Raw genomic sequence first — 20,317 nt, 5'->3', positions numbered from 1 at the left:
TAAATGCAATATACACACTGGATTTTGGACACTTGGTATGAGAAAATACAAAGTATCTCAATAACTTGTAATATCAAATACATATTGAAATATTTTGTATATGTTGGATTGCATAAAATATATTAAAAATAACTTCAACCATTTTTTACTTTTTAATATGGATACTAAAAAATTTTAAATTATTTATGTGGCTAATTGTACACTGGACAACATTGTCTAGCCAATTCATTAAAGTGCATCAGAGACCTGGAACACTTGGCTGTGAAGTGATCACATTTGTAAGAATTTTATCCTCTGTTGCAAATGGGGGCTTAAGAACTAATTGTACCCAGTGATGGTTATTACCACATTTGAAACACTTGTGGATTAGTATCATCAAAGCATACTATGTTGCTAGAATAACATTAAAAAGACTTTAAAGGGAAATAAATTAGCCAGGATGAAGTCCTGACGTCTTATTTAAGGACCTCTGAAGCTCACCAAAATATGTTCTGAAGATCCAGTGGCTTTTTAGGACAGCTCTCTTCCAGGCAGTGACTCAGGGGTGCCTCCACCCTGGCAGAGGAAAAAAGAGCTGGCTTTTTTATGCTCCCACATGGAAAGGCCACATAGTATACTATAAGGCCTTGGCCAGAATCAGCCACATGGCCTTCTCTGCCTCACTTTAAGTAGGGCAACTTGGGAGAGTGCATGGGTATTCAGTAAATGCCTCTGTAACAAAAAAGCGTAAATTTTGGGTTTCTTGTGACCCAAGTACTCTTCCAAGTATGTTGTAAAAAAAGTGGGGGGAAATCAGGATTTGGTCACTTTTCTGAATGCCTCTGTCAGTTAAGTACTGGAGCTGGTCAGAAAGTATCAACTTCTTAAGTAACAGTTACCATATGCACAAGCAGGTTTTTATTTTCCTCCTTTTTTAGTGGAAGGAAAGCTATTATACAAACATATATGACAAATGACAAGCAGAAGCTCCTCTTTCCATATGTTGACAAACTACAGCTAACATGGACAATTTGACCTATTGTAACTTGTTTCCTTCATCTTATAGTTAACATATATAGGAAGAAATCTAGTTACCTACTTACGTATCCCTACTGTTCAATATGCATATGCCATGTGCAGCTTTTTTAGAGAAATAGGTACCATATGTTATGCTAGTTACTTTTGTGTTTCTAAGTTGTTTACACAAATGCAGAAACATAAAATCTGAAATACAGTCTAAAAACTAAACCTGGCAGCTAGTAGCTCAACCCAGCTGTACCTTCCTGCTGGAATCCCCACCTCACCCCAACCCACCATGCACACATAACCCTTTCCCCTTCCCTAACCCAGTGACATGAAAAGCAACAAACTTTTTTTTTAAGTGTACATCATACATTTATTACCAACAACCCTCTCAACTCCAAAATTGGGCACAGGGATTAAAAATAAAAATTCATTGCACTACTTAGTAAAGCATTACTAGTAACTTTCATAAAAAATGTACAAACTTTGTTAAAAATTTATCAAGCCTTCAAATGATTTGGTTACAGATATTTATAATACATACATTTAAAACTATATGTTAACTGATACAATGGAATATGATTTGAGGAAATGACTCAGCAAATGATTCCAAAAAACACCCCTGTGAGCTTTCATAATCTGAAACAAACAGCAAAATGAGGTAACCAAATGTACCAACAGGGGGAAAACAGCTTTCTAATGAAGGCCTAAAGATATCTGTGAAAAATATTCTCTTAAGTGAGTTGGTAGATCTCATTTAAAATTATTACAAGAGGCCCCAATTTAAGAATCTTAACAAATCACATTTCAGAGAATATATAAAATCTAAATATGCTTTCACATTTTCCAGATTTTTCTCAAAAAAAGAAAAAAAATTTCAGGACAAAAAATCCTAATGAGATCTTGATACCTGGAGGCCTTGTGTTTTAGGGGATGGGGGTTAAAAAAACATCAAAGATAACAATTCATGCCAAAAAACAAACAAGAACCCACAAAAAACCCACAGCTGAGTTAAGATGGTAAAGCCAATATTGTTTTAGGAGGAAAGAGAATGAAGGCAACAAACCAACATCTGCTTGCTATCTGGTGCTTCACCCAAGGTGACAACGGTTGGGCATGAATCAACTGTTCTTTCTCCCATGGCTAGTCTGAGCTGGTCAGAACACATGCACATGTGCTCCTAATACACACTAACCACTTAATAAGCAAGTCTGCACACATCTCTAAGAGCCCCATGCAAAGAAAAGACATTCCCGAAGAGAGACCAGTCACAAGAGTGCAACAATTAAATTCAGGATTTTACCGAAACAGACCCTGCTGCCTCCTAAAATTGCCAACTGCCTCTCAAAAATTTACCGAAAAAGGGACATTATGATAAGAATTCACAGAGGGAGGGAAGAAAAGCTACTTTTCCTAGTCATTAGTACAATGTGCCTTGTTAATTAGGTATCTCTATATAAATTAGAAAAAGTGCTTCACTTGCATGCTTCAATAAAATGAATACTGAGTGTAGTAGTGTTATGTTAGATCTGTACAGATATAAATTTTTTGCAGCTATATAAAAGAGTCTATGTATAAGACGGGCTTTTGCCATTTTAAACATGATTTTTTCATTAAAAAAAATAAAGATTAAACTATACGTGATTTGTATGTAGCTGATTATTATGCCAATAATTTTGGTCTTTAACATACTTTTTATTCATCAGGAACAGATGGGGTATGTCCTAATGATTTAAAAGTAACATGTGCATTTTACCACTGTTTAGATGTATTTCTAATGCACTGACAAACCTAGGGGCAAACAGAAAGTATGCAAAACCCTACTTGTATGACTAGAGGCAACAGTGTCTGGAAAAGGGCAAAATTGTGCTTTTGTGTGAATTGACTTTACTGAACTCTAGGCTGTGATGAGCTTATAGAGACTTCAAGGGAAGGCAAGCAGCATGGCAGTAACAAGTAGTTAACACTGTCTGAGCAGAAAACTGACACAGAGCCAACTGCAAGTTGAGTGAGGCTGGCAGCAAGTTATCACAGTCCTGACTGGAACAATGCAGTTTGTGCTACTGCAAACAAAGCAATGACACCAACTGCAGGAAGAGGCAGACAATGTTCAATACACTAAAAGAATGAGAAAGTAATCTAAACATTGCTGGAAAAACGACTTTCAACAATCTGAATTATGCTCAATGAACCTATTTTAAAAAAACCCACACGGCTATGTATTATTTCAGATCAACTAGATGAAGGTCAATCCTGTTTAACAGCATTATTTTCGTATACAAAAATCAAATCTTCATTTAAACTGCAAGTATTCTGGACACCTCTTATATTAAACTTTTCTCATTCAAACAAAAATTAAAAGGAAAAGCAATAAAACATCAAAGCAAATCAGGTGTAAGGAACACGAACTGTCACAGCACTTGATCCATCCTGAAACAAGCCATTTGATGGGAAGCACATTTACTGAGGGAAGAACTAGACAACTTTCAGAATTGGAGCTTGGCAGGTGAATTTATATGAACAGAAATATAGTTTTCATAAAACAATTTAGTTGTCTATGAGAGCTTGAACATAGAACACATATTGGAAGTCAAGCTGAGTTAACAGATTTTGTTCTGGTGGAAGTCAATGAGGTCAGACTTCATGGGACCAGTGGTATTCTTAGAAATATATTAATCAAATATCTTCAGAATAGACTACAAATCTAAACATTAAAAAAAATCACAGGTACTTTCTGTAAGAAGCTTACTGGAAATGTAAAGGAAAAAACAAGAAAGTATCAACATTCAAATCATTGATTGAAATGCTAATATTGCTAACTGATGATGTATGATATTGCACCTTCTTTTTGGAAACAGCAAGTTGGAGCTTTAAAAATTTTTCACAACAGAATAAAAAAATAAGGTACATGGAGTGAGAATCTGTTACACTTTTTTTCTTAAGTGACCTACCTAGGACCACCAATAAAGAGAAGGTGACAGCTGCCTGAAGCAAAGAAAGGCTTTTCTCATTCCATTCACTGGGAGGGAAAGGGATGGAGTATTCAATGCTTATAATTGATGCACCCTTAGCAATCAGTGTGCAACAGCAAACACAAGGGGAAAAACCAGTGTACAGTACTAGTGCTGTTTAAATAACACACCAGATTATACATTGCAGCATAATTAAAACTACACACACATTCTTGGTACATGCTGGTATATAGGATCTCATACACACGTTAGCTACCATGCTCTCACACAAGTGGTTGCACACATACTCTCTCACACACAGACACATTTATTACCAACAGTCATACACTGCATTCATTTCCACTCACAGTTTCTGAAGGCTCTATATAAGGTAGATTGCTATATCATCTGGAGCTACCACTTTTTATAAAAGCACATGCTAAAAGATCACGTCCACTGTAATCTTGCAGCAACACTCGGAATGATCACACAAAAACCAGGGAATGTTAGTGCACACACGAAATTAAGCTAAAGAAAAAGTCTTTGGAGTTCCAATCACACGGTTAGTATAACAATCCCATAATTGTGAAGACTAATTGTAAGCTTTTATAGTTGATTAAGTCACACAGTGCAAAGAAAGGTCCATTGACCCTTTTGGTAAAGGGAGGGCTGGAAGCCACACAGATTAAGTTCAATGGATAGTCCATATATACATGTGATGAGGAACACCCAAACTAAATTTGTGCTCTTAGGTTGGTCATTCTGAATCCCGATGCACTTCTGAAGCATCAGCTCGGCAAATTGGGCAAGTACGATTTGCCTAAAAAACAAAAGTAGGAGAAAATTTGTCTAAATTATGACTTGTATGATGAAACACATTATAAAAGCAATGAAGCTACTTTACTACTCATATAATTTTTACATTCTTTGTTCCTTTAAAGAGATACAAAGCATTTAGTTTGTCTTTTTTTTAAAAAGCCCCACAAACTTCAAAGACTTAATATAGTCCATGCATGATTTTTAATAAGTCTGTTCAAACATATAAATAAGATTATCCATCACCTGATCAGACAAATTTAATAACTGACTTAAAAGTAAAACCGTGGCTATTCTTAATGGAATGAAGTCACAGAAAACATTTAGTGGTACTGAGGAACCTGACTGTAAAATTGCCAATTTTACAATCAGGCTCTACTCACCTCTTCCTTGGCTCCTAAAGTTGCTCCTTCTCCATTTCAACAAATGGCACCATCATTTGCCAAATTGCTAATGCCAGAAACATAAGCATCACCTGCTCTCTGACTTCCTACAACCCATTATTCAGCAAATAATCTCATTTCTACATTATGATAGTTCTCAAATTAGTCTTCCTTTTTATCCAATTGCCACCAACCATTCTCTGTCTTGATCACCATGTCCTTATACCATCTCCCTGTAATCTTAGAAATTACCTCTTCTCTAAACAGTGGCCAGTGATCTTTCTAAAACATAATCTCAGTCATATCCTTCCCCATTGCTTTCAGGATCAAGACTGTACACCCTAACACTTCAGAGTGGCTGCACAATAAGTTGGTCACGGGTTTTATCTCTGAACACCTTTTCTCTTGCCACTCTCCCTCACACTCCAGCCATCAGCCACAAAGAACTTGTGGTTTTCTGATTGTTCTCTGTTCTGGAATGTCAGGGATTTGTATATGTAATGCTTTCTTTTTCTAAAAAGTTAAAGACTCTTCATCTGCAGGATTCAGTTTTGGCTAAGGTGGGTACCCCTGAACTGTGCTCACTCAAAGAACTACTCTCTTTTTTTTTTTTTTTTTGAGACACAGTCTCGCTCTATTGCCCGGGCTAGAGTGCCACGGTGTCAAGCTCACAGCAACCTCGAACTCCTGGGCTTAAGCAATCCTTCTGCTTCAGCCTCCTGAGTAGCTGGGACTACAGGCATGTGCCACCATGCCCTGCTAATTTTTATATATATATATATATATACATATATATATATATATATATATATTTTTAGCTGTCCAGATAATTTCTTTCTATTTTTAGTAGAGATGGGGTCTCGCTCTTGCTCAGGCGGCTCTCGAACTCCTGACCTCAAGCGATCCTCCCACCTCAGCCTCCGAGAGTGCTAGGATTACAGGCATGAGTTATCTGTCTTCCTCACCAAACTGTGAAGTTATCTAAACCAGTATTTTTTCCAAATCAGAACACTGTTTAAAAAAAAATTGACAGATTCTTTTACTGCATCACATTTTTATTCTACTATTATAATTTGAGACTGTGAAAGCGTGAAGAGGAAAGAATACATAAAAAATTTTAGAAAAAGGAGCCCCTACAATAATTTGATGCTGACAAAATCACTGTCAATGGGTTTGTGTTTTTTCACTTTTTTTTTCATATATACAAGGAGAAAATGGTCAGAATTAAATAAAAACAGATGTTTATTCCCTACGCCAATCTCTGACAAAGGAGCTCCTAGTTAGGCACCTTTTTAAACTCTCAGAGGAAACTGGCCTAACAAGTTCACACCTTGTCCCTACACACCATGAGAAACTCAGGACATACTGATTGTCAAGAATAGATATGCCATTTTTCAAGTTTTGCATAACTACTCCTATGTTAATGACTGTAGTTAATTCTTACTGGACTCTTCATTTGCAGAAATTATACTGAAATTTGTGTTCCAATTTTGTCTCCTCTACCCACTCTCCACTAAACCATGAACTTACTCTAATGAACCTATGGTCAGTAAAACGGAAAATTCAATGCTATTTCCTTTACAAATGTCATTACTTTACCTTAAGCCATTTGTCAACACACTTGGCATGGAACTCGTGGTTACAGGGTAAGACTCTAAGTAGCTGCCTTGACTCAAAATCACACATGCATACTACACACCTAAAAAAAAGCAAAAAGATCATTTAACCACAAAACCAGGTTGTTTTCTATTTTGTTATATGACCACTGAAGCCTATAAAACCACTTTTCATTCTCAGTTATCAAAACATCACTTCAAAATTTAAACAAAATTATCAATATCTTGAAAAAATCATGATGTTAAGGCATTTAGTAAGAGTGCTTTGCTTTACTGACAGATTATCAAGAAAATTTCTGGTTAATATCCAAGCCAGTTTTAATACCAAAGACACTATAGTTTTCAAAAAAAAATGGTGCTGGAACAACTGGATCTCCACATGCAAAAGAATGAAGGTGGACCCATACCTTCACATCACATATAAAAATTAACTCAAAATGGATCCAAAGCCTAAATGTAAGAGGTATACTATTAAACTCTTAGAAGAAAACACAGTAAATCTTCATGACCTTGGATGATTAGTCAATGGTTTCTTGGAGATGACATCAGAAACATAAGAAATAACAGCAAAAAAGGAGATGCAGGTGTCCTTGGTATCTGCAGGGGATTGGTCCAGGACTCCCCATGGATACCTAAATCTGCAGATGCTCAAGACCTTTATATTAGTGCAGTATTTGTGACCTATTCACATCTTCCTATAAACTTCAAATAATCACTAGATTACTTTTAATACATAATACATTATAAATGCTATGTAAACAGCTGTTACACTGTATTTTAATTTGTATTACTTTTTATTATTGTATTGTTATTTTCTATTTTTATTTTTTTCTTGAATATTTTTCATCCTCAGTTGAACATGGAGGGCCAAGTTTAAGTTGGAATCCATCAATATTTAAAAATTTTGTGCTTCAAAGGACATCTCAAGAAACTGAAAAACAATGCACAGACTGGGAAGACATTTTTGAAAATCATTTATCTGATAAGGAACTTTGTATCTGTAATATATAAAGAAATTCTACAATTCAATAATACAGAGACAATCCGATTAAAAAAATGGACAGAGGATCTAAATAGACATTTCTCCAAAGAAAATACACAAATGACCAACAGCACATGAAAAGATGCTCATCATTAGCAATCAAGGAAATGCAAATTAAAAGCCCCATGAGATACCACTTCATACCCACTAAAATGGATATAATAAAAAAAGATAATAACAAGTGCTGGCAAAGATGTGGAGAAATCAAAACCTTTACACATTGCTGGTGGGAATATAAAATGGAATAGCCACTTTGGAAAAACTGGCAGTTCTCAAAAGTTTAAACACAGTGTTACCATATGACCCAGCAATTCACTCCCAGGTATACACTCAAGAAAAATAAGAACACATACACACAGAAAAACTTGTACACAGACATTCACAGCAGTATTACTCAAAGCCATTATTTGGCTTTGGCATTATTTAAAGCCAAAAAGTGGGAACAACCCAACTGTCTATCAACATGAAAAAATAAACAATATGTGGTGTATCTATACAATGGAATAGTATTTGGCCACAAAAAGAAATGACTTATTGATACAAGCTACAACACAGATGGACCTTGAAATAGTTATGCTAAGTGAAAGATGCCACATACAAAATGACCGTATGACCCCATTTATGTAAAATTTATAGCGATATAAAGTAGATTAGGGGATGGGGAGGAGGTGCCAGGGTGAGGTGGAGTGGGTTGAGGAGATATGAGGAGTGGTTGCTAATGGGTGAGGGATTTCTTTTTGGGGTGACAAAAAGGATCTAAATTTGATTGTGGTGATAGTTATACAACTATGAATATACTAAAAAACATTGACTTGAATACTTTAAATCGGTGAATTTCATGGTATGTGAATTATATCTCAAAGCTGTGACAAAAAAGATACCGTAATAAGCAGAATTTTCAGGTAAAAACTTCAAACTTTATTTGCATGGGACTTTTCTTCCATTAAAACATTCTGGAGTTGGAATTAGAAACAAAATTTCTAGGAAACCTAAAAATGGAAAACAGCCCTGTCCAACCAAAAAACTTTCGGAGATGCCAGAAATGTTCTACATCTGTCCTTCCCAAAACAGCAGTCACTAGCTAATGGAACTAAAATATTTAATTTTTAATTTTAATTTAAACAGCTGTATGTGACTAGTGGCCACCTTATTGGACAGCATAGGGCTAGACTATGAAATAGAGATAATTTACCTTTATCAAGTTATCTTTGACTCTCAAGCTTTTATTTCATAAAGGTAGAAAAGGAAATTTAAGAGTGGTATCAGAAAAATATACTTACAAGGTCTGTTCTGACTGGTGGTTGTTAGGATTGAACCGATAAGAAGGAAGTTGTTCAATATCTGCTTTAGTCAATCCACGAGGTTTAGCCTCTCCCAGTCGCTCTGCCAGGTTTAACAGGGCCTGCAGTGGGAAAAGGAAACATATTTTCATCTTTTAAAAATTTTCTATTCCAACAACTTAAAATTTTTTTTATGGAAATATGAAACTCAAGAAAAGGTAGAGAAATAGTGTAATGAACCCCCATATACCCGTTACCCAGGCTCAACAATTCATGGCTAATCTTATTTTACCCATTATTATCTACTCTAAACCTCAGATTATTTTGAAACAAAACTAAAAGATGGTATTATTTCATTGGTATTAGGTGTATCTGTAAAACACAGTTTATCACTTTGGACACTGTGGGCTGGATAATTCTTTGTTGTGGGGACTGTCCTGGGTATTACAGGATGTTTAGCAGCATCCCTGGCCTCTCTCTACCCACTAGATGCCAGTAATACCTCCCCCCTAGATGTAACAACCAAATATCTCCAGACTTGCCAAATATCCTCTGGGGGACAAAACTGTCCCCAAGTTGAGAACCACTGGTCTAAAAGATAGACTTTTAAAAAGAACATAACCACAGTTGCATCATCACATCTAAAAAATTAACACTAATTCTTTAACCTCAAATGTCCAATTAATATTCAAATGTCACTAATTGTTTCAATTATTTAAAAAATTTTAAGAATCCAAATAAATCTATACATTACCATGGCTTAATATGTCTCTTGTTTATCCTATCATCGGTTGAAAAACCCAGGTCAATGTGCTGTAGAAATTCCCACAGTTTGAATACTGATGAATGAACCTCCCCCATTCCCAACCAGTGTGGTTTAATACATTCCTTGTCTATTATGTCCTATAAATTGGTAGATCTATTTCTATCACAAGGCCTATCGTGTCTAGCTGTTATATTAGCAGCCAATGATGGAACACTGTATATAGATCAGTTAATTCATTAAAGATGGCAAAATGGCAATATTCTAATTTTATTATTTTCTCTTATTAGATGAATTATTTCCATATTGAGCAAGTGCCTCATACTGAACTGTACTCAGTAGTGTAATTTATACAGCAAAGGTAGAATAAATAAGGCCAATGAATTTTTTTAAGTATCCACTATGAACTCATGTATTTTAACATATTTGATTTCAATATATTGCAATTATTATATTTACTGATTTTATCCCAGTAACTACTCTCTTAGTTTTAATGACTCTAGTAATTCATTTGCTTTATCACACAATCAGGCTGCCTTTTGTCGATTGCCTTTCTGCATTTTTCAGGCTGCCACAGGGATAGGGAATGGATAACAAAAAAAATGATGATGGATGAAAGAGAATTACTTTCCCCAAATCCCAATAATGAAAGCTATTACACCTGCTTGTTTTAATATAGTGATACCACAACTTTGCTTTTGGGACAGCTTTTTTTAGAGAATTGAGTCATCTAAATAATTTGTTCCCCTTTCACTGGCCTGCGAGACCTTCTAAATGCTAGAATAGAAGATAAACTGTTAAATCTAATTGATGCTGATTATAATTAGCAAATAAGATTTAGATCTAATTTATAATTATCTTTTATACACCTCTTGTATATACTATGGGACACAAAGGTCAATGAAGACAATTTTATGACAATAAAATATGTTCATTAAGCGCTTTTTAGGTGGAGAGTATACAGGCATACCTGTTTTACTAAACTTTGCATTATGGTGAACTGCATATACTGCATTTTTTTTTTTTGAAGAACAGAGTGAAGTTCTGTGGCAATCCCCCATTAGGTAATGGGGGATTGCCTAATGATCCTTGATGATCATTGATCCTAATGATCAATGATCCTTGATACTACTATTGTAATTGTTTTGGGGTGCCACAAACCACACCCATATAAAATGGCAAACTTAAATGATAAATATGTGTGTTCTGACTGCTCCACTGAATGGCTGTTCCCCCAGCTCTCTCCCTCTCCTCCGGCCTCCCTACTCCCTGAGACACAATATTGAAATTAGGTCAATTAATAATCCTACAATGACCTCCAGCTGCGCCAATGAAAGGACTAGTTGAAAGCCTCTCACACTAAATATAAAGCTAGAAATGATTAAGCTAAGTACTGAAAGCTGTGATAAGCCAAAACCTAGACCTCTTGTGCTAAATAGCCAAGTTGTGAATGCTTTGAAGCCAAAGCCTAATCCAGAGCAAGGCCTTCACTCTCTTCAATTCTATGAAGACTGAGAGAGGTAAGGAAGCTGCAGAAGAACAATGTGAAACTATCAGAGGTTGATTCATGAGGTTTAAGGAAAGAAATTATCTCCATAACATAAAAATGTGAGGTGAAGCAGCAAGTGCTGATGCAGAAGCTGTAGCAAGTTATCCAGAAGATCTAGCTAAGATAAATGATAAAGGTGGCTACACTAAACCACAGATTTTCAACACAGCTAAAATAGCCCTGTACTGGAAGAGGATGCCATCTAGGACTTTCATAGCTAGAGAGAAGTCCATGCCTGCCTTCAAAGCTTCAAAGGACAGTCTGACTCTTTTGTTATGGGCCAATGCAGCTGGTGGCTTTAAGTTAAAACCAATGCTCATTTGCCATTTCAAAAATCTGAGCGTCCTCAGGTAGCATACTAAATCTACTCTGCCTGTGTTCTATTAATGGAAGAATAATGCCTGGATGACAACACCATCTGTTAATAGTATGGTTTTATTGAATATTTTAAGTCCACTGTTGAGACCTACTACTCAGAAAAAAAGATTCCTTTAAAAATACTACTGCTCGCTATTACTTGTCACCCAAGAGCTCTGGTGGAGATGTACAAGGAGATTAATGCTTTCATACCTGCTAATACAATATCCATTCTATAGCTCATGGATGAAGGAGTATTTTACTTTCAAGTCTTATTATTTAAGAAATGCAATTTCATAAGGCTATAGCTGCCATACATAGTAATTCCATGATGAATCCAAAGTACATTGAAAACCTTCTGAAAAGGATTCATCATTCTAGATACCATTAAGAATATTTGTGATTCATGGGAGGAGGTAAACATTAATAGGAGTTTGTAAGAAGCTGATTCCAACCCTCACGGATGACTGTGAGGGGTTCAAGATTTCAGTGGCAGAAATAACTGCAGATGTGGTAGGAATAGTGAGGGAACTAGAAGTGGATTCTGAAGAAGTGACTGAACTGCTGTAATCTTATGATAAAATTTGAATGAATGAGGTGTTACTTTTTGTGGATGAGCAAAGAAAGTGGTTTCCTGAAATGGAATCTACTCCTTGTGAAGATGGTGTAAACATTATTGAAATGACAACAAAGAATTTAGAATATTACATAAACTTGGTTGATAAAGTGGTGGCAGAGTTTGAGAGAACTGACTCCAATTCAGAAAGAAGTTCTACTGTGGGTAAAATGCTATTAAACTGCATACTACAGGGAAATCTTTTGTGGAACTTTGGTAAACTTAACTGTTGTCTTATTTTAAGAAATTTCCACAGCAACCCTAAGCTTGAGCAACCACCACCCTGGATCAGTCAGCAGCCATCAACGCTGAGGCAAGATCCTCTACCAGTGAAAAAAGAGTATTCACTGAGCTGAAGGCTCAGATTTTCATTAATACTTTTTAGCAATAAAATATTCTTAAATTAACATGTACACATTGTATTTTGATATAATGGTATTATATACTTAACAGACTATATTGTATAAATGTAACTTTAGTATGCACTAGGAAATAAAGTTTGTGTGACTTGCTTTATTGTGATATTCACTTTACTGCAATATTCGCTTTAGTGCGGTGGTCTGAAAGGGAACCTTCAATATCTCTAAAGTATGCCTATAATGATCAAGCCCTGAACGAACTTATGTTATCTAGAAGGCAAGACAACTGAAGGTAGGACATGGTTAGTGTTTACATACCATAAAAACAAAAAAGGACAAACTCATTTAGTTCTAACAGATAGATTAGACATGCTGTTCATAAAGGTAGCAGTTTTTGTGCTAGGCGTATGTTTTCAAAATGTGAAGGGGGACTTTCTTAGTGGAAAGATCGAGGGAAGTAAAGGCACCAAGACAAGAATGTATAGAGTGAAAAAGATGTTGAGTATTCTGGAGTGAGCCAGGACTAAGGAGTGTTCTAGGTGTCTATACTATGAGATACAACCAGAAAAGCAAATCAGACTTTTTAAATTGGTTGAAAGCACGACTTCACAGAACATCAAAATATTCAACCCAAAAATATAGTTTAGAAAGGGATTCCAAAGACAAATACAAGATATTTTTCTTATATTGCAAAGGTATCACTTTTTTTTCTATTGGTCAGCTGTCCCGTTCATCAACATAATGATAGATTAATTTTAGTATATAAGCAACTCCTGTTCTTACTACTCCGTATAAAACTAATAAAAGTAGTGTAGAAACAGGAAATTATTATGGCCCCTTTCTCTCTCAAGTCTGGGAATGGAATCCAAAGGACAGTGCAGTTTGATTATACATGTAGAAACAAAGTGAAATAATAGCATTATTGAAAAACTACAGAGGAATACAGCACTGAACTAGAGGTTTTTTCACATGCATTAAAAAAAACAAAAACAAATCAACAGCAACAAAAATACCAAAGATGATTTAAAATTTTATGTGCCTCCTCCCGTCCCCAGGTTAAATTCACCTAAAAAACTTTGCCAGTATTCATACTGGAAAACAAGACAAGTAAAGCTGGGGTGAGAAAGACAACTGGCAGTAGCAAAAAGTCACACAGTTACTCACATTCAACATACTCAAATCCAAATTTGCCTTCCAACTTCCAAACCGTACCTCCTATACTCCTAACCTCAAATAACATAGTATGGTCAGCTTCATCTCAATTAGATAATGTCATCTACTTGACCTACTGTCATCTTTGATTTTTGCCTTCTTCACAGGCTACTGTAGTCCTTTTTGCAGAGCATCTTCTTTTGCAACTTCCTCATCCTCAACCCCAACACCATCATAAACCATTCAGTAATCAAGTCCTATTAATTCTAGTGTTAAAATGTCTTTCAAAGCTGTGCTATCTTTTCTTTATTGTACATATATATATATAAAGGGCACAACATGATGGTTTGATATACTTACAAAGAGTGAAATGATTACGACCATCAAGCAAATTAACCTATTCATCACCTTCCATAGTTAGTATGTTTTTGTGCATGTGGTAAGAGCACCTAAAATCTACTCTTAGCAAATTTTCAGTATACGATCCAATACTATTAACTATAGTCCTCATGTGGTACATCTCTGGACTTACTCATCCTACAAAACTGCAAGTTTGTATGCTTTGACCTGCTTCTCCTCATTTCCTTCGCCCCCTGGCTCTGGTAACCAACATTCTAATGTTTCTATGTATTCAACTACTTTTTTTCAGATTCTACATCCAAGTGAGATTATGCAGTACTATGCTTTCTGTGTCAGACTTATTTCACTTAGCCTAACATCCTCCAGGTTCACTCATGTTGTGGCATAAGGTAGTATCTCCTTTTGTAAGGCTGAATAATATCCATATTCATATGTATCTCACAATTCCTTTATTCATTCATCCACTGATAGATACTTAGGTTGTTTCCATAGATATTTAGCCACAATCTTGGCTATTATGAATAATGCTACAATGAACATGAGAGTGCAGATAGCTCTATGAGATACTGATTTCATTTCCTTTGGGTATATACGCAGCAGAGGGAATGCGGGTCATACAGCAGTTCTATTTTTAATTTTTTGAAGAACCTCTATACTGTTTTCCATAATGGTTGTACCAACTTACATTCCCACCAACAGTGTACAAGTGTTCCCTTTTCTCTATAGCCTCGTCAATGCCTATCATTTGACTTTTTGACAGTAGCTATCCTAACATGTGTGAGGTGATATTTTATTGTGGGTTTTTTTTTTTGAGACACAGTGTCACTTTGTTCCCCTGGCTAGAGTGAGTGCCGTGGCGTCAGCTTAGCTCACAGCAACCTCAAACTCCTGGGCTTAAGCAATCCTACTGCCTCAGGCTCCCGAGTAGCTGGGACTACAGGCATGCGCCACCATGCCCGGCTAATTTTTTCTATATATATTTTAGTTGGCCAGATCATTTCTTTCTATTTTTAGTAGAGACGGGGTCTCACTCTTGCTGGTCTTGAACTCCTGACCTCGAGCGATCCACCCGCCTCGGCCTCCCAGAGTGCTAGGATTACAGGCGTGAGCCACCACGCCCAGCCTATTGTGGTTTTGATTTACATTTCTCCGATGATTAGTGGTTTTGAGCACTTTTTCGTATACCTGTTGGCTATTTTTATGTCTTCTTTTAAGAAATGTCTATCCCAGTCCTTTACCTTTTTAATCTGACTTTTTTTTTTTTGCTATTGTGTTTCTTGTATATTTTGGATATTAACCCCTTATCAGATATTTTCTTCCAATCTGTAGGTTGACTTTTCACTTTGTTGATTATTTCTTTTGCTGTGCAGAACCTTTTTAGCTAAATGTAGCCTTGTTTATTTTTGTTTTCATTTCCTAAGCTTTTGGTGTGATATCCAAAAATCCAACACAAGGCCAATATCAAGGAGCTTTTCCCATGTTCTCTTCTAGTTTTGTGGTTTGAGGTCTTTAATCCATTTTGAGTTAATTTTCATTTATAGTGTAAAGGTTCAATTTCATTCTTTTGCATGTTGATATCCAGTTTTCCTAACACCATTTATTGAAGAGACTATTCTTTCCCCATTGTGTTTTCTTTGGTGGCCTTATCCAAAACTGGTTGATTGTTGTACTAGCTTCTGTATTTGCAGTTCCCAAAGTTCAGAATGTACATGGTTCTGTAATTTATTGCCTTAACTTATTAAGACACCTAAATAGGTTTTCCCTGTCACCAATTTCTAACCACTCCCATATATCCCTTTACACTACTGGTTTTAACTCTTAAAGGTAGCAATCTGATGCCATCAAGCACTAAAAACTTAGTGGCTCCTTCCTCCCCTACAATATTCAAAATTACATCCATTCTTTAGTAGGGCACTCAAGAACAACTAGCTGGGCTTTTCAATCAGATCTTCATTTTCTCTCTGTTATTTTAGTCCACAGACTATCTGCTGTTCCTCAAAATGTCCAGCACCTCCCTGCTTCAATCAAGCTTTCCCATTCAAAATCCAGATGAAACATTTCTGCTCCCATAAAATCTTTCCAGTACACCTTATCAAAATCCATCATTTTCTCATTTGCAATTTCTCATTGGACTTTTTTTTTTGTAGACAGTGTCTTGCTCTGTCACCCCAGCCGAAGTGCAGTGGTGTCATCATAGCTCACTGCAACCTTGAACTCTGGGTGCTTAAATGATCCTCCTTGCCTCAGCCTCCTGAGTAGCTGGGACTACAGGTGCACACCACCAAGCCTGGCTAATTTTTTCTATTTTTGGTAGAGATAGGGTCTCCTCTTGCTCAGGTTGGTCTTGAACTCCTGAGCTCAAGAAATCCTCCTGCCTTGGTCTCCCAGAGTGCTAGCATTACAGGCTTGAGCCACCATGCCTGGCCTCTCTTGTTGGACTTATATGTAATTCTAACAGAGTACCAAAGTCTACCAAAGTCTACTATAGCAGTAGTCATACTACTGGTAGTATGTATGTGTTTAAATATCTTCAGGGATGCCAAACACATTTATGACATATTTGTATTCTGAAATGCACAAAATGTTTACCTAATAAATGATTAGATGAAAAGAGTTGAGTAGAACAGTTCTTTTATGTACACAATGTTCCCCAAATTAATCCACAGTTCCTCTACTAACCTCGTAATTTTCTACTTCTCCATCTTCCACATCCAATTCAAAGCTGAAAGTTGGGCCCACTGCAGGTGGCACTGGAAGCATTGATCTGTAATGAAAACAACCACGTTAGTATTGATATGTTAGGACATTAATTCAAAAAATAGGACAGGAAGGATAGAGGCCAGTGCTATAAATGATAAATGGTCAGTATTTATCAGTAGCAACCTTTTTAAAAAGACTGATTTTATAAGCAGCAAACTATTAAAAATTGACAGTAAAAACATCATTCACAGTAGCATAAAAAACCCATAAAATTAGGGGGAGAAATTTAATAAGACATATGCAAGACCTGTACAATAAAAACTGCAAAAATAGTACTAGGATAACTTAAAGATGAACAAACAGAAATATACCACATAAGCAAACCAGAAGACTCAATATAGGTAAGATGTCAATTTCCCCCTCTAATTGATCTACAGATTCCATATAATCCTAGCAAGATTGAGGCAAGCATTTTTTTTTTTTTTTGGTAGAAATTCACACAGTGATTTTGTTTTATCTTTTGAGACAAGGTCTTGCTCTGTAACCTGGGGTAGAGCACAATGGCACCATTCTAGCTCACCACAACTTCAAACTCCTGGACTTAAGTGATCCTCCTGCCTCAGCCTCCTGAGTAGCTGAAACTACAGGTGAGCACCACCACACCCAGCTAATTTTTTTCTTTTTTGTAGAGATGTGTGGGGTATTGCTGTATTGCTCAGGCTGGTCTCAAATTCCTGTCCTCAAGCGATCCTTCCACCTTGGCCTCCCAAAGTGCTAGGATCACAGGTATGAGCCACTCTGCCCTGCCTGATTTTAAAATTTATAAGGAAATGCAAAAGAGCTTAAATAAAAACATTTTAAAAACAAAGGTGGGAGACTTACACTTTCTGACTTTAAGATAGAAAAATATATAAATAACTAAATAGAGAAAGAGAGGGAGAAAGGAAAGAAGAAAGGGGGGGGAACAAGCTAAAACTATCAAAACAGCGTGATACAAGCACATGCCCTTCTGATATAAAGATCACATTTCTTAGTTTTCCTAGAAGGTAATTATAGATGTGTGACTAAATTCCGGCCCATGAAGTATAGGCAGGGGTAGTATGTGCAACTTGTAGGACATATCCTTGACAGGAACAGGCAGGCAGAGGGATTAATTTTTATTTTTGCTAGCTGAAATGTGGACATAATGACTAGAGCCTACAGAGCCATCTTACTTATATCATATAGAGGAAGAAGCCATAAAGTTTTGATGATAGTAGAACCATTCTTCATAGTCATAGGGCTAACAAACCATCCTTGAATTGCCTACTTCTAGACTTTATTATGTGAGAGAGAAATAAATTACACCATCTTTATTCAACCCATGGGTGTTTCTGTTACAGAGCAAATTAATCCTAACAAAGTAGTGCTAAAACACAGAAATAACTTTTCTCCTTTACCCCCAAGAGGAACAGCATCAAAAGCTGGATAATCAAGAGTGGCCGGCTGTAAAAGAGGCAAAAATCTTAACCTTTTCTGCCTCTTGATTTGTTAAACCTGTTTTATGGCTCACAGATTTCTTCCTCCCCCACTTTTCATGTTCTTGCTCTAAGTTCTTTCTTTAACCTTTAACTGGCTCCCCAACCTCAACCCCTTAATTAAAAAGAAATAACAAGCATACCCTCAGTTACAGACCACAAAGAAGACATTTATAAAGGAAAAAGAATCTTAAGGGTTTCAAAATTCAGAATTCATTAAAATAAGAAAGAAAGAACTTACAACACATATGGTAGTAAGCTGGGATGATAAGGGGGAGGTGGTATTGGCTGCTGGGATCGATATCTACTACGTCCTGTGAGCCTCCGAGGCATAAATGGAGGATAAGGCTGCAGGGGGATAAATGTTAAAAGGATTTAAGATCATTCTACATTTATAAATAATCTGTCAAAGTCTCTTATTTTTTAAAAACTTAGTTGTTTACTGTTTAAGTGGTATTTAATATTTCTTAAATGTTAACTAGACAGATGCAACAACCAGTTTAAAGCATATACTTAGGTGTATTTCTAAATATAATTCTCCATCTGAATACTCTCAAAAATACATTAAAAATTCTAAACATGGTGAAAGTCATATTGAATAAGTTGCCAAAGCAAGGAATTAATATTCTGTGAAAACTTACTACTCCAAAGGACACCTCCTGATGCAAAGGATCATGTGTTAAGAACTGCAAAGGAGCTGATGGAGGTAATGTTGGGGGATGGGCTGATGGAGGGTACGTAAAACCTCCTACTGGAAGATGTTCTCCTAAGAGTTCCACTTCATTTTCTATCCTTTGCAGAGGCTGAGAAGAGAAAAATATTAATGTACTTCCAATGTTTAGTAAGATTGTGCTTTATAATAATTAAAAATTTAAAAAACCCCAGAAACATGTTTAAGGCCATGGATCTCTTGATGTTCACAGATCAATCTGAAATTCATACAGGTGGACATATAGACTACAGTAAAATCTTCCTACCTTTAATTTCAATAAGCAAGTCTCTGAAAAAAATGTTATCAAACATTTCCACTATCCTACTTTTTCCTTTTTTTTACTATTTGAACCTTTCTCTTAAAATGAGAAGGAAAAACAAAGTCATCTAGTAACCCAAACACAGGAAAATTACTTTTTCAGTCAAGGCAGGATTTTCAGACACTTAACATTTCACAGATGAAACAGAACATGGTGTGTATTTATAAATCAGAAACAGGGCTAAATGAGATAAGGTACAGAAGATATTATGCTATAGTAAAAAGATTATCGGCTTTGACATTAGACAGAATCTTGGCACTGTCACCAATCAGCCATGTGACTCTGAGATAAATTACTTAATCTGAACCTCACATTGTCATCTATAAAACTGACAAGTTCATGACCTACTTCAAAAGTGTGTTGTGAACACTGAGATGATGTACATAAAGCACACACTGCTATGCAAAGCACATAGCACGTAGTTTTAAAAACCAAGTTTATTGAGAAATAATTCATATACTATAAAAGAAGCACAACACAATGCATTTTAGTACAGTCACAGAGTTACGCAATCATATCTATCTAATTTCAGAATATTTTCACCACCTCAAAAAGAAACCCCATACCCATTATCAGTCACTACCCATTTCCCCAAGCCATCTGCTCTCCATTTCTGTGGATTTGCCTATTATGCACACTTCATATAAATGGAACCAGTTCATATAAACAGAACAACCAAGAAGCTTGTGTCTATCTTCTTTTGCTTAGCATAGTATTTTCCAGGTTCACCCATTTTGTGAGAATTGTATCAATGTCATTTATTTATATATTTTTTTGAGACAAGGTCTCACTCCGCTGCCTAGGCTAGAGTGCAGTGGTGTCA

At 36.1% G+C, this 20,317-nt stretch overlaps 1 protein-coding gene across 9 annotated transcripts in view; it reads right to left on the bottom strand.

Moving 5' to 3' along the window:
- Positions 1–1,349: 1,349 nt before the first annotated feature.
- RNF38 (ring finger protein 38) overlaps positions 1,350–20,317 on the bottom strand; it is a 119,949-nt gene continuing 100,981 nt past the window's right edge. For all 9 annotated transcript variants that reach the window (XM_045562800.1, XM_045562805.1, XM_045562806.1 and 6 more), the window contains 6 exons: positions 19,105–19,266; positions 18,705–18,811; positions 16,926–17,010; positions 9,091–9,212; positions 6,752–6,851; positions 1,350–4,773 (listed from right to left, as the gene is read on the bottom strand). In XM_045562800.1, the coding sequence (XP_045418756.1) occupies positions 4,711–4,773; positions 6,752–6,851; positions 9,091–9,212; positions 16,926–17,010; positions 18,705–18,811; positions 19,105–19,266 (639 nt within the window). In that variant the 3' untranslated portion in view covers positions 1,350–4,710. The remainder of the gene's footprint in view (positions 4,774–6,751; positions 6,852–9,090; positions 9,213–16,925; positions 17,011–18,704; positions 18,812–19,104; positions 19,267–20,317) is intronic.

This window comes from Lemur catta, chromosome 10 (assembly GCF_020740605.2).
Source record: "Lemur catta isolate mLemCat1 chromosome 10, mLemCat1.pri, whole genome shotgun sequence".
NCBI lineage: Eukaryota > Metazoa > Chordata > Mammalia > Primates > Lemuridae > Lemur > Lemur catta.
This window is presented reverse-complemented; position numbering and strand designations above follow the sequence as displayed.